Source organism: Gobio gobio, assembly GCF_949357685.1.
Source record: "Gobio gobio genome assembly, chromosome: 15".
Classification (NCBI taxonomy): domain Eukaryota; kingdom Metazoa; phylum Chordata; class Actinopteri; order Cypriniformes; family Gobionidae; genus Gobio; species Gobio gobio.
The window spans coordinates 40,203,415-40,217,725 of NC_137108.1; the positions used below are offsets into that span (position 1 = coordinate 40,203,415).

A 14,311-nucleotide genomic window follows, 5' to 3' on the forward strand; every position below is an offset into this window, starting at 1 on the left:
GCCTCAGTATGCGCTGACCCCGCTGTATTTTACGTGGCCTGCCACTTTGTGGCTGAGTTGCTTCCACTTTATAACATCACCACTAACAGTTGACTTTAGTATAGTTTTAGTTATGCGGAAATTTCACGAATGGACTTATTGCACACGTGGCAACCACGCTTGAATTCACAAAGCTCCTGAGAGCGACCCATTCTTTCACAAATGTTTGCATTTGTGTCTGCATGCCTAAGTGCTTGATTTTATACACCAGTGGCCTTGGAAGTGATTGGAACACCTGAATTCAATGATTTGGAGGGGTGTCCCAATACTTTTGGCAATATAGTGAGTCAGCAGAGAGTATGGTGTTTAAATATGACGAAAATGAATGAATGATGGATGAATCCCTCACAATAACATACATTTACAAAATAAGAAAACATTTCTTTTAAGGAGTTTAAGAAGAATAAATGCTGTAGAAATTGTTTGCTAGTTTTTGTTAGTTAAATGATAACACTTTACAATAAGGCTTTTTTTTAATGACTGATATGATATTTTGCTCATACATAATACAATTTAATGACAGCAAATCAATCAGATGCAAACATGCTGAAATGAAAGGTTTACTTGATTGATGAACAATTAAAACCCTTATTTAACTTTATATAAAAACACAATTATGCAATGCATTCACAAAGCTGTCAGTAGAAATTTTGTTTACGGAAGCCTTTCAGATTGGATCTGTGGTTACATTTCCACTATCACAAGTGGTTAAAACAACACATGTGGTACTGGTCCAATCAATGCTTCTGATCTCATAAATATGCAAACAAGGAGGTTAACCCAAGATTTACAAATGCTGACTATCCAGGGTGATGTGTGAGCTTTACATTTACCCAACATTAAGAGTGCACTGAATTAATTTGTGTAAAAAAAATCCCTCAAGATCATCAAGCAATGCTATTCTTTTTATGAAGGTTTGTAAAAAGTTTTGGCAGCAGTTTAATCCATCTTTTAAAACCGCCTGTTATTTAAAAATAAAAATTAGACCCTTTAAGAATTGCACAAATCTCTAAAACACACCAGCCACAAAACACATGAGCCATTTAGTACATTAACATCTGCTTTATTAAATCATCATAAGGCCGCTGAGTAGTGTGCAGACTTCTTAAAGAGAAACAAATGCCCCGCGTTCAGAGCACAGCCCACTGAAGAACTCGCAATAACGGACGCCTAGTAAGGCACATTTAGAAACATCTGATCCATCACCCCATCTGAGTAGTGTGCAGCCTCTCATCTGTACACATCAAACCATGTCATTTATGGCTTAACAACTGTAGATTTTCAAAAGTACCTTCTATGATGATGATCTGAATAATTATCAAATATAAATTCTCAATGTGAAGAATAGACATCTCGAGTCACCCATTACCCATCCCAAAATAACAGATCAAAAGTGTTTGCAGTCATTAAACTATATTCTGTGATACAATAGACTTGGGTAAGGGACAAGTTTATTTAACCTGACCATTAATGACCACCTGAACCTTTTATAATGAAGAAAAAAAGACTATTACGGTAAGCAAATAAAATAAAACATGCTTGTAAAAAAAAAGAAAAAGAATAATTTTTGGTATCTGCCTCAATGACATCCAAAGACCCAACACCATATTTTTCAAATGCCCCATTCACAAGCTTCCAACAGCATACAGATTAGTAAAGGGGAGCGATGCCTCACCCTTTCACATTCACACAGAGAACAGCAGCAATCGGAAAACAATGTATGATGGAGTTCTCTCAGTCTCACAAACACAAATCTGAGATGCAAGTATGCCTTCAGTCATTTACTTGCCACACATGCACAGGTCAGTCAGAAACATCTGTGTTTGGACCGTCACAGAGTCAGTTTAACCATGAGACTGGACAATGCAGAAGAAGTTAGACAAAGAAATCTCAAAAGGTTAACATTAGCCAGTGAAGGCCAGGATTCAGTCTAATTTCGCGGTTATATCTTTAAATAATAATAGTTTCCAATATATTTCCAGTTTCTTTTGTCATCCGTGCCAGTCCGCAAGAATGTACTTTTTTCAGATTATGCCAATAATGGGTCTCATTTATGAACTAGCAGAACAATCGGTGTGTAAATTGTTCGGTTGCATTGAATGAACATTAGCGCATGCAATTCAAGTGGATAGTTTACACGGGAATGGTTTTATGATTGATAGCACACACACGATTCAATGCAACAATTGATGTAAAAATGATTTTACAAACATTTGTGTATTACATTTTAAAATGCAACAATTTACGCAAGAATGGTTTAACATGTATTAACGCAATTGATGTAATTCAATAATTTGCGCACAAATGGTTAAGGACATTCACTACATTGTAACAATTTTACTAAGAATGGTTCATGAGTTTTAACTTTTCATTTAAATGCAGAAATTTACATTGATTTCACGATTGTTGGCGCATTCAATTCTTTACACCAATTTACGCATTGAATTCAACGCAGCAGTTTACGCAAGAATTGTTTTCGAAAAATTAGTGCATTTGAGTCGAGGAACGATTTATGTAAAAGTGGTTTTACGAACGTTAAAGCGTTCAATTCAATGCGACAATTTACATTAAAATGTTTTTTACAAATTTTAGGGTATTTTATTCCACGGGGCAATTTACTTAAAGGGACAGTTCACCCAAAAATGAAAATGACCCCATGATTTACTCAACCTCAAACCATCTGTATATGACATTCTTCTTTCAGACAAATAAAATTGGAGTTATATTTTAAAAAGCGCTGGCTAATCCAAGCATTATAATGGCAGTCCAAAATTTGATCAATGGGTTTGTGTAAGAAAAATATCCATATTTAAAACTTCATAAAGTCAAATATCTAGCTTCTGCCAGACCGCCTTCCGTATTCAATTTACGAAGAAAGTGTAACGCCTCTCGCAGTTCAAAAAGCTTATGCTATGTCCAAAGTCATATTTTGCACCAGTTACATTTTTTTCCGCAAGTTGTATATGGAAGGTGGTCTGGAAGAAGCTACATATTTTACCTTATAACATTTTAAATATGATTTTTCTTAAACAAACCCATCGATTCGCTTCAGAAGGCCTTTATTAACCCCCCGGAGCCGTGTGGATTACTTTTATAAAGGATGGATGCACTTTTTTGGGCTGCGATTCACTGCAATTATAATGCTTGGATTGGCCAGGACATTTTTTAATATAACTCCGATTGTAATCGTCTGTAAGAAGAAAGTCATATACACCTAGGATGGCTCGAGGGTGAGTAAATCATGGGTACATTTTAATTTTTGGGCAAACCATCCCTTAAAGAACGGTTTGACGAATAAATTTACACTAGTGTTTCATAAATGAGAAAATGCCTTTCGAACAACACGGATTCTAGGCATTTCTAGACAAAGAAGGATGCACTCTTCACGAAGCCAACCCGAACGGAAACGTGATGCACTCTGCAATGACGTGACATTCTCTCACCAATAAGAGATACACGGCTACATTCAACAACTCTATTACTAATCCAAAGCAAACGACGAAACCGCACACAGCCAGGCAATCATAAAAAATTAAACAATACTCATGCAGATAAAATACAATGTGTTGAGTAATTCATCAAAATGAGAGGCAGCGCGTTGATTATAAAAGCCAATGTTATTACTAAGACAACCAAAGGCAAAAAGGAGAAGATCAGTATATGTAGAATTGTTATTACTACCAAAGAGGCCCGTTCCGAGTGTGTTACTCAAAATGGAAGATATGTAACAAAATATCACTCCACCTGCCTGGATAACAATACAGTACATAATTAAAGGTACTAATTTACTGAACAGGAAATGCACCAGACTCACAGAGTAGTGCAGAAAACAATGTTGCTTATGCAGTACATCGGCCTGCTTCACTATTTCCATCACATGGCAGAAAACAAATGTAACCCTTCCCTAAGAGTCGGCCTCACCCTACTACAGGAGGCCGAATCTACGTTTCAATCGTCATGAAAGAAATGTTAAGAGAGAGTGCAGTTTGATTCTAAGGCAATAGAGGTTTTTAAAATGGTGCCCATGGGCACAGAGGATGTATGAACAGTCCGTCCGTCAGGAAACACATCCTTCCTGCAGAGTGGTCCGTTACCGATTCTGCGAAGTGGTCAGTACGCGGACCAGTTTCTGCAGCATCCTGACTAATAAAGTGAACCAGTGAGCACAGGATCAAAATGTCAAACTTTGGAGGAAGAAAGAGAGAGAGAGAGAAAGGACAGAGAATCATGGGACCACTAGATGGGACCACCATTAGAGAAGAAGGTCTGTGGTGCAGTAAAGGCATGATGTCCCGTGAATTCACTGGCCATGTGCATGTGGGCGAGTGGTCTGCAGGCAGCGTGGCATTGGCGCTAAGACTTGTGCCTCGGAGATCCACAAGAATGCTGGGAGCCAGCTAAGAAGCAGTCTTTTTTGGGGGTGGGTGCAACCCTGCCTCTGTGCCAATGTTGACCGTGATGTTGGTGAAAAGCGGTTGATAATCCCGGGACACGATCTCATACTCCACCGTGTTCATGCCGTCATTTTTCCACGTTTGCCGGGTCTTAGCCAACATGTTAAACCTGCATGAGAGCAAACAGCTTGAACAAAAGTACCAGGAGATGATGTCATCATTTTAAAGGGAAAACGTGTTAAGGTGCGGTCACATTTAACATTGTTTGGTGAACTTTGCGGGCAAAATGCAGTCATTTCAATAGGAATCCATGCGAATGGGAATTTCAGGCAAAATGTTTCCAAAAAAGATTGCGCCACATTGACCAATAGAAAGCTGCTTGGTTTGAAAGTGACTTCTGTGTGAGCTGTGTGTCATATAGGGCTGCAAAATTCAATCGAATTTCTAATCGTGATGCCACGATTACGTAAACGGTCAAAGCCGTGATTACAAAAAAAATGCACTTACATTATTCTGCGTGCTTAAGAGGTGTGTTTAGAGCAGTGGTTCTCAAAGTGTGGCACTCAGGCTCCCTCTAGTGGTACGCAGAGGAATCACTAAACAAGTCGCTGTAAAGGCGATTCTAAAATTTGTTTCTATTCTAAACACATTATAAATGTATTGCTGAAACACGTTACAAACACTGTGAGCTGTGTTGTTCTAAAACGGTGGCTCGATGACGCACTTGAGCCACTGGTCTGGCCCCTCCCCTAACTCTATAACAACTAACGTTAGAGTGCATTCGCAATCAGTTCGCCCATTCAATCGCGTGTTGCTGTCACAACCGTTAGTTACTACAGCCTACAGTTAGTTAGCTAGTTATGTCTTCATCACGTACATGAATATTACCTAATTGTAAAACGTATAAAAAGCTTATAAAACAAAATCGCTGATATCAAGAAGAGGTGGATTAATTTTGTGAACAGTTACCTTGAACACCACCAACACCTCCCTCTGCAGTGATCGTTTTACAAACGTTCAAAGGAGACAACTGGGATTCACTGATAATCCACTGCCCGACCGACACAGAACTTCATCCGCCCGTCCCGCCAACATCTGGTGCCATCGTTGCAGTACGTGCCACTGCCCAGTTGTCTTGTGTGCTTACCGCTGCTTTCCCGCTAGAGGGCGTGGTTTCAGCGCAGAGAATGCTGCTTATTTTTTCAAGATTTTGCTTGGCTTTTTTTATTTATATATATATATATATATATATATATTACATTTGGCACACATTAAATAACAAATTGTTCTGTGGTGTGACAAACTCAGAACAAATATTTAATTTTGACTTTAAATATAAATTAATGTTAAAACAATACATTTTAATTTCATCTTTGAGTAAAGTTTTTTTTACATTTAAATACATTAGTTTTAATTTAACTTTTAGATACAACACATTTTTAATTTAATAATTATTATGTTATCATTTAATTTACCTGTATGTAAGCACAGTGCAGTGTTAATAACAAACTGTGTATTTACAATGTTAAACAACAAATAAATATTCTTATTAGGAATAAACTGCCTCGTTTTTGAACTGTGCAGAGCTACTACGCTACTGTATTTTAATGTTGGTCATTATGGTGGTACTTGGAGAGCCAAATATTTTCTGAGGTGATACTTGGCATAAAAAGTTTGAGAACCACTGGTTTAGAGCATGTTACGTTGTGAGAGTTGAATCACGACTACTTCAGAGTAGGGTCTAAGCCAGCACAATACGAACTACCAGTGATGTAAGTGAATGCTGACTTGTCGGAAACACCAGCACCCACCATTTTTAAAAAGCTGTGTGTGTACACAGCCTATATGCTAAACGCTAATACTTTACATAAATGTCTACTTTCTATTTATAACAGTTCTACTGTACATATTAAGCCACGTTTCCACCGCAGGAACTTTCCCCAGGAACTAGGAAAGCAGGAAAAAAGTTCCTGATGCAAATTGTTCTGGGTAATTTTGGTGGAAACGGGCTTTAGATAGGACTTTTAAACAGATCGTAAGCAAATCAAGACGAAAAATGTGAGAGCTGTGTGCTCAGGCTCTGGCATTCTCAGCGCTGTCAAAATAAATGTTTGCCGCGCCATCAAAACAACAAGTGCGGCTGATATCACTCGAGAGTGAATGCAACCAGGAAAATAACCCTAGAAGAATATTTAGTTCTCGGGGAACCACCCTGATGCCTACTTCCTGTAACTACCTGGTGCAAAAGCCCCTATTATTGTACCACACATCTTTTTACTTTTTTTTTATTTATTTAAAGAAGAAACCAAACCAATGTATAGTCGACATTTTAATGCTACAGAAAAGCACAGGAAGAGTGTTTTCAGCTTGTTTTTTATTTTTATATAAAAATATGCATGCAGTTGCTTCAAACAATGGTATAAAGCTATTCAAAATGTAAATTGTGATAATCGTTTTTAATAATCGCAATTACAATTTCAAGGGAATAATTGACAATTATGATTTTGGTCATAATCGTGCAGCCCGCTGCCCTAGTGTCATGTCACACTATTAACGACAGACAATGAAGCTTTTTTGACTGGGAAATTTCACTAATGTGACCGCACCTTTAGGATGTAGAACTACAGAAAGATGTTGAAACATCTTGTCAAAGGTTGTTGTGCATTTATCAGATGGTTGTAAGGCGATTCTACCTTTTGGGATTCACTTCATTGCCTTTGTCATGCTTGTGTTTGATCATCTTATATCGGCCCACTTTTAGAGACGGACGACTGATCAGCATTCCTCCGAGTGAGACCCTGAGAAGATGAAGAATGTTAGACAATGGCAAAAAAGCAGGAGACAATCAAGATTGAGTAACTGTGGGCCACATCCTCAGGAAGCTGCATTTGAAATTTAAATCAGAACGGCAGGAAGAGGAATTTACTGAATTCTATTCAAAGAAATTCAACATAGGTAATCAATTCTGTAAAATGAGGAAAACATTGATTTAGTAAATGTGATAAAATACACTACTGTTCAAAGTTTTGGGGTCAGTAAGATTTCTTTTGAAAGGAATGAATGCGTTTATTCAGCCAGGATGCATTGAATTCATCAAAATTCTTCTTAATCCTGACAAAATATATCACAGTTTCCCCAAAAATATTAAGCAGCACACCTGTGTTCAACACCACCAGACTGGCATAATAGAATGATTTCTGAAGGATCGTGTGGCACTGAAGACCAGAATAAAAATGCTGAACATTTCACAGGAATAAATCAAATTAAAATATTAAAAATAAACAATTTTTACTGTATTTTAAACAAATATATAGAACAAATATACCCTTGGTGAAGAGACTTATTTCAAAATCATAAAAAATCTTACTGACCCCAAACTTTGGAACAGTAGTGTATAAAATTCTAGAAGTGGCATTTAAAACATTTATATAAATCTTTTTATAAAACTTTTCACGCCAACATTCAAAGACTGCTTTTCAAGTTAAAACTACAGTTATATGAATTTTAGGGATGCACGATATTGGAAAAAACAGACTTTGCAATGATTTTCTTTCTGCAATATATACTGCGATATGAAAACAATTTCACCAGATGACCTGAATAGCTCTATTTGAAAAGAATGAATCATTCTAGAATGCATATAATATAATAATATTACAAGCATAGATAAATACAATAAAACAAAGTTACAAATGAAATAAACAGTTTTTCAGGCAAGTCCAAAAGTATTCAGGTACAGAGACTGCATAAATTAAATATAATTATTTATAATAATAATTATTATTAAATATAATATAAAATAACTGTATAAATTAAATATAATTAATCTTTGTTAAAAGCTACAAAAGTGTTTTTTCTCTGTCTTTTGTTGTTTGATAATGACACACATGGCAGCAGGAATGTTAAACTGCAGTCACTTTATGATCTAATGCACGGATCCAATATAATGATACACATCTGTTTTTCTCTCTCTCAATTGTTTTCATTCACCCAAGACATAAGCGACTAGGACACTCGCAGAGACTGGCATTTTGACAATTTTGCGGCGTATGTGTTAGGGATGTGCGAGACTAGTGGATTAAACGATAGTGCTGCTGCTAGTCGACTTGGCACATACTAGTCATTTACATTTTCTTTTTTGCACATTTAATGTTTTGCTTCATAATCTTTACAAAAGACACGTTTAAATTACTATCATGTTAATGTTACATCTTGAAACGTATATATATTTTGAAAAGTTTATATCTGCAGCAAAACAAAACCCATTTAATTTTACCTCAGGTTTTGAATGCGTTGATTTACTCTGGCACTCGCGACGGGTTCACTCGGGAGGTGAAAATTTCCTTTTATGTCATGTCAAACTAGTATAACAATTCAGCTGGCTTAGAATTGTTATACTATTGGGACAATATGGCGTGAAATTTTATATTGATTAAAGGAGAAACATTATAAATTAAACTTACTTTACACTTGAACAGTTGCTATTTCAACAACCTAACGATAAGAAAATATGGTTAAATAATGTACAGTTGCCGCCCGGCATGTCTATAGATACTTAATGTGCTGACTTATGTGGACTAACTTTTATTTAAGGGAATCTGTTTATAATAGGCTATTAAGTTTGAACTTATTGGTCCTGCCCTGCCTATTGATTTGAATAAATATGTCTATAATGGCTAACGTTGCTTAAGTGAACTCTCAAGTGTAATACAATGATCATAATGCAGGGCTCCAGACTGCGACTAAATGGTCGCATTTTGCAACCTTTTTTCCTGCTGGTGCGACTGAATTTTGTTGGAGGTCACACTGGTGCCACCACCGCGGTGCCCAACTGATAAGAGCTGCCATTTCTGTTACATATGAGAAACATCGGACAGCAAACGAAATGAAAGCGGAACCGCACTACTCATTTAAGCTGTGCTGTGCGGACGGTTTATCAGCTCGGAGCAATAATAGACATCGCAGCGCGAGCTCATACATGGGCCAATCTCGATCACGCGACACCATTACTAAACAGCGCTGGGAGATCCAGTGAGAAAGCGTTTGAATTCACCTCAGTATTAATAACATCGCTACTGCGAGACCTAGTGGGAAGCATTTGGTCACAGATATTAAAATCACAGATATTAGAGCAAACCGTGCTGACGCGGAGACCAGGAGAAACATTTTGAAACATTCAGGGGTTTCAGTCCACAAATCATAAACATTCACCATGGATTTAATGTAGTAACACCCCATGGTATTGTGGAAGAAATAGTAAAATGTTTTATTTTTTATACATTATTCATCTCAGGGTTCGTACAACCTTTTGAGAGTGAAATTCAAGCACTTTTCAAGTGTTTCACACTTTTTCCAGCACTTCAAAGCTCTAAATGTTGTCCAATTTTAATATTATTTTTAGTGTGATGATTTTTAAAACTAAAAGTGTAAAGGTGCTGGCCACTTTATGGCAGGTGGTGGCATAGGAGCACTTATTTGACTTATTAGACATTTCCACTCCTTAATAAATGGAAAAAAGTAGGAAGTCACAAAGTCTCATGAAAAACTAAAACTTTTCTTCAAATTGTGACTGGATTACACAGAAAACAAGTAAAGAGTGTTCCTTTTAGTTCAGTATGATACTATAGAAGAACAATAGTACATTTAATAAGAGTGGAATAATTTGCCTTATAAAAAAAATGAGGTTTTTGCACATTACTGTTAATAAAAGTTAATTTTTCTCAAATTCAAGCTCAGCGCTTCACTGTTAAATTTCCAATAAACAAACATGTACTATTATTAGTAACTGCACTTATTAACAAAACAATAGTAATTTTATGATTAAATTAACCTTACGATAACGTTTCCTCCAGCGCCACCAAATCAGGTGCCACTGCCCTCAAATGTTAGTCTGGAGCCCTGTATTATCAAAGTATTTATTTGTAATACAGTGGAAATTAGTAGATTTGGTTAGCATGTTGATTTACGGTGTGCGCCCCTAAATTTTCTGGCTGTGCCCCTAAAATTTTCAGTTGGGGGCCACTGTGCTCCTAGTGAAAAAAAGTTAGTCTGGAGCCCTGTAATGTGAGGCAAGCACGATCACATGTATCTGATCTATTTTTAGCATTCAATGTGGGATTTGACTGTTCATAGATTAAGTGTTCTTTCAAATGGATCGTATATACAGACTGTCTCCAGGGGGCGGGGTTAGACTAGTCGGTTACAACATTTTTGTTTAAACGGTTAAGAAATGAGTCGTTGCGCACATTCCTAGTATGTGTTCGTTCAGGTAAGAGGAGAAAGAAAACTGAAAAAGGTGTTCATGTAGCTCTGTGTGTACACAGAAAACAAAGAGAGAGTGGATGCGTACATTGCGATGTCAATGCTAAAACGATGTATCTACGGATTTTCAAATGTTCAGCACAACAATATTTGATCCTTTGTGGCTGAGCTGGTGTGCCATGACTTATTTTGTATAAAACATCAGACCACACATCCTTATAAAGCAGACAGTAACACCCCGTCAGATATGGACACTTGAGCTTTGAACATGACAAAGCTAGAAAAGACAGGTGGTTCACGGCCAGCTGTATCACAAGGAAAGATCTCCTCCCACACAGACCTCTCCATTAATGTACACACACACAAACCATCTCTGCACACACTCAACCCACCAAAGCAAATAAAACACTCCCTCACTCACCGGACACCGATGTCGTCATCCTCACCTCCCCAGCCCCAGTAATTGTTTGGAAAACCATTCATCTTGAGGTACTGATCAGGGGTCAGAGCTGACACTCCTCCAAAATACATCTTATAAGGCAGTCTGAGTGATAACAGGAAGGAGAAATACACAAAAACACTATAAATGTGTGCATTCGGTTTAGTACAGTGACATATTGGTTTGTGTATTATGAGTGTTTATTCAACTATAGGTATTTTATTATTACAGGGATTTGTTATTTGAAAGTCACAGTAAAAGTGTCTTATTTATTTTTGCTACTTTAAAATGTGAAACATTTTTTTTGAGAGAATCCAATAAAATATATTACATATTTATAAAAAAATTTGCATATATAAAATGGTAAGCGTCATTTTATACCACAAATACATGTATATGATTTACTATCTGATCAATTTAAAACATGTACATAATCTAGTTGTGTGTTGAAGTAGAATGCGGGCAAATGAAGTAAAATGATATGCAGATAAAGAGCAGTTGAACACTGACTTGTAGCCAAATTTGTCCATGGCAATGGCTGCATGTTTTGGGTGAGCGTCGCAGACGTAGGTGTTACGGTCGTCTTCGGGAATAAGGTCCACGTCATGAAAGAAGAGGCAGTCCCAATCCTCCTCCCTCATGGCTTCACGAAATCCTACGTTCATCAGCTTTGCTCGGTTAAAGGTGTGATTACCAGCCTACACACACACACACACACACACACACACAAGAGCGTCATTGTTATTGAACAATTTCTCAGCAGTGCAGCCTGTGTATATACATATACATATACTATAATGAGGTCAGGATTTTCAGAGAACAGATTAATGAGGATTACGGTCTAATCCTTGCCCTCTCGATGTGAGGTGGGAATATCAAAGTCAGAAACATCCGAAAGGAGATGATTTTCTTCTGATGGTAATCCATCGTGTTTTGTAACGGTGTAAAAGTCCTGTCACTTGAGCAATTGAATGCATCCTTTCTAATTAAAAGTATTAATTTCCTTTTTTTTCTAAATGGTCTGATTACAACAGCACAAAACATGTGACCAAATAAAAGTTCGACTCAACTAGCACAAATGAGATTTCAATCTCATCAAGCCTCTTAGGTCGGGAGCAAAAACAATTCAATTCGAAACTCTGCAAACGTTTCATGCCGTACATCTATAATCCAACATAAAACTGTATTAACCTAGGAAACCAAAACCAACAAAAATAAATCCAGAAAATGTAGCTCCGGGAAACGGGCCTGAATCTGGCACACTGTTGTATTAAGGATCATTGTTGTTCACAAAAATGGGAGATCAGCAAGGGGGAGAGCAAAAGATGGCCAGCGATTGATCTTTCAGAGTGAGTTGTACAGGTTTGCATTTAGATCGACAGCTAAAACAGGATAAAGTGATTACAACAGGCTAAGACAGGAAACATCAGGAGTTGTAATATAATAGAGCTGCATATTTTATATGTAACCAAGCAACAAATACATCTTTGTACAAAATGTGAAACTGTGAGAGCATCGACAAAAATTAACACTCGGCAGGTGCCAAATGAGAATAAAAATTGATTTGGAAACCAAATAAAGTAAACAATGTATGACTTAAATTAAGCTTTAATGTTAAAGGTTTAATGATAGTCTGACCTTTGTTGAAGTGACGGAATCAAATCAGAAAGATACAGATGGTCTGCTACAGAAAAGATCAGACATTTTTCAGAAGAGTGTGATTAGCAATTTCTGGAAAATGTAACATTAGCAACTTAGCTATGAAGCCTTAAGTTTCTTAATTTCATTGTCGTACTTCCTGAACAAAATAAAAATTAATATGAGGAACAAACTTGCAATGTTTGCTGTCATTTCACTATGACTATGTAATGCTGAAAGTGACAATGATCGTAAATATTTCTTGCTGGTCATGATATATTTTGAATATATTTACGAGCAGTATTTTTTTTTGTGGTAACATTCAAGCGATTTCTGCATCACCAAATAAAATAAAAAATCACAACAATAATAACCGACTCCAAACGCACCTGGTGAATGATAAAGATGCCATAGCTGAGCTGCTGTCGCTGTAGGAAGGGATGCAGATAGTAGAGGAGAAACTTGAGGTGGTGCTCCCTATTTCTGTGGGGAATGATTACTGCAGTGCGATGGCGTGTCTCACAGTTTGGTGGCCTGTAGCGCCCCCCACGGACAACAAGGGGATTCTTCCTCTCAACTTCGGCAAGCGTAAGCCCAGAGGGGAAAGTGACATGAATTGGTCCACCTGAATATAACAGAAGAGTGCACAAAAAAAGGGTGAACAAGTATCGACTTCACTTTAATAGTTCTAAAAAAGGGTGATGCACACTATATACACTCACCTAAAGGATTATTAGGAACACCCTATTCAATTTCTCATTAATGCAATTATCTAATCAACCAATCACATGGCAGTTGCTTCAATGCATTTAGGGGTGTGGTCCTGGTCAAGACAATCTCCTGAACTCCAAACTGAATGTCAGAATGGGAAAGAAAGGTGATTTAAGCAATTTTGAGCGTGGCATGGTTGTTGGTGCTAGACGGGCCGGTCTGAGTATTTCACAATCTGCTCAGTTACTGGGATTTTCACGCACAACCATTTCTAGGGATTACAAAGAATGGTGTGAAAAGGGAAAAACATCCAGTATGCGGCAGTCCTGTGGGCGAAAATGCCTTGTTGATGCTAGAGGTCAGAGGAGAATGGGCTGACTGATTCAAGCTGATAGAAGAGCAACTTTGACTGAAATAACCACTCGTTATAACCGAGGTATGCAGCAAAGCATTTGTGAAGCCACAACACGCACAACCTTGAGGCGGATGGGCTACAACAGCAGAAGACCCCACCGGGTACCACTCATCTCCACTACAAATAGGAAAAAGAGGCTGCAATTTGCACGAGCTCACCAAAATTAGACAGTTGAAGACTGGAAAAATGTTGCCTGGTCTGATGAGTCTCGATTTCTGTTGAGACATTCAGATGGTAGAGTCAGAATTTGGCGTAAACAGAATGAGAACATGGATCCATCATGCCTTGTTACCACTGTGCAGGCTGGTGGTGGTGGTGTAATGGTGTGGGGGATGTTTTCTTGGCACACTTTAGGCCCCTTAGTGCCAATTGGGCATCGTTTAAATGCCACGGCCTACCTGAGCATTGTTTGTG

General features: G+C 37.6%; 1 protein-coding gene across 2 annotated transcripts in view; it reads right to left on the bottom strand.

The window, feature by feature from the left end:
* Positions 1-496: 496 nt before the first annotated feature.
* LOC307138022 (beta-1,4-galactosyltransferase 3) overlaps positions 497-14,311 on the bottom strand; it is a 33,421-nt gene continuing 19,606 nt past the window's right edge. For both annotated transcript variants that reach the window (XM_079836122.1, XM_079836121.1), the window contains 5 exons: positions 13,161-13,396; positions 11,644-11,831; positions 11,116-11,238; positions 7,127-7,231; positions 497-4,602 (listed from right to left, as the gene is read on the bottom strand). In XM_079836122.1, the coding sequence (XP_079692248.1) occupies positions 4,437-4,602; positions 7,127-7,231; positions 11,116-11,238; positions 11,644-11,831; positions 13,161-13,396 (818 nt within the window). In that variant the 3' untranslated portion in view covers positions 497-4,436. The remainder of the gene's footprint in view (positions 4,603-7,126; positions 7,232-11,115; positions 11,239-11,643; positions 11,832-13,160; positions 13,397-14,311) is intronic.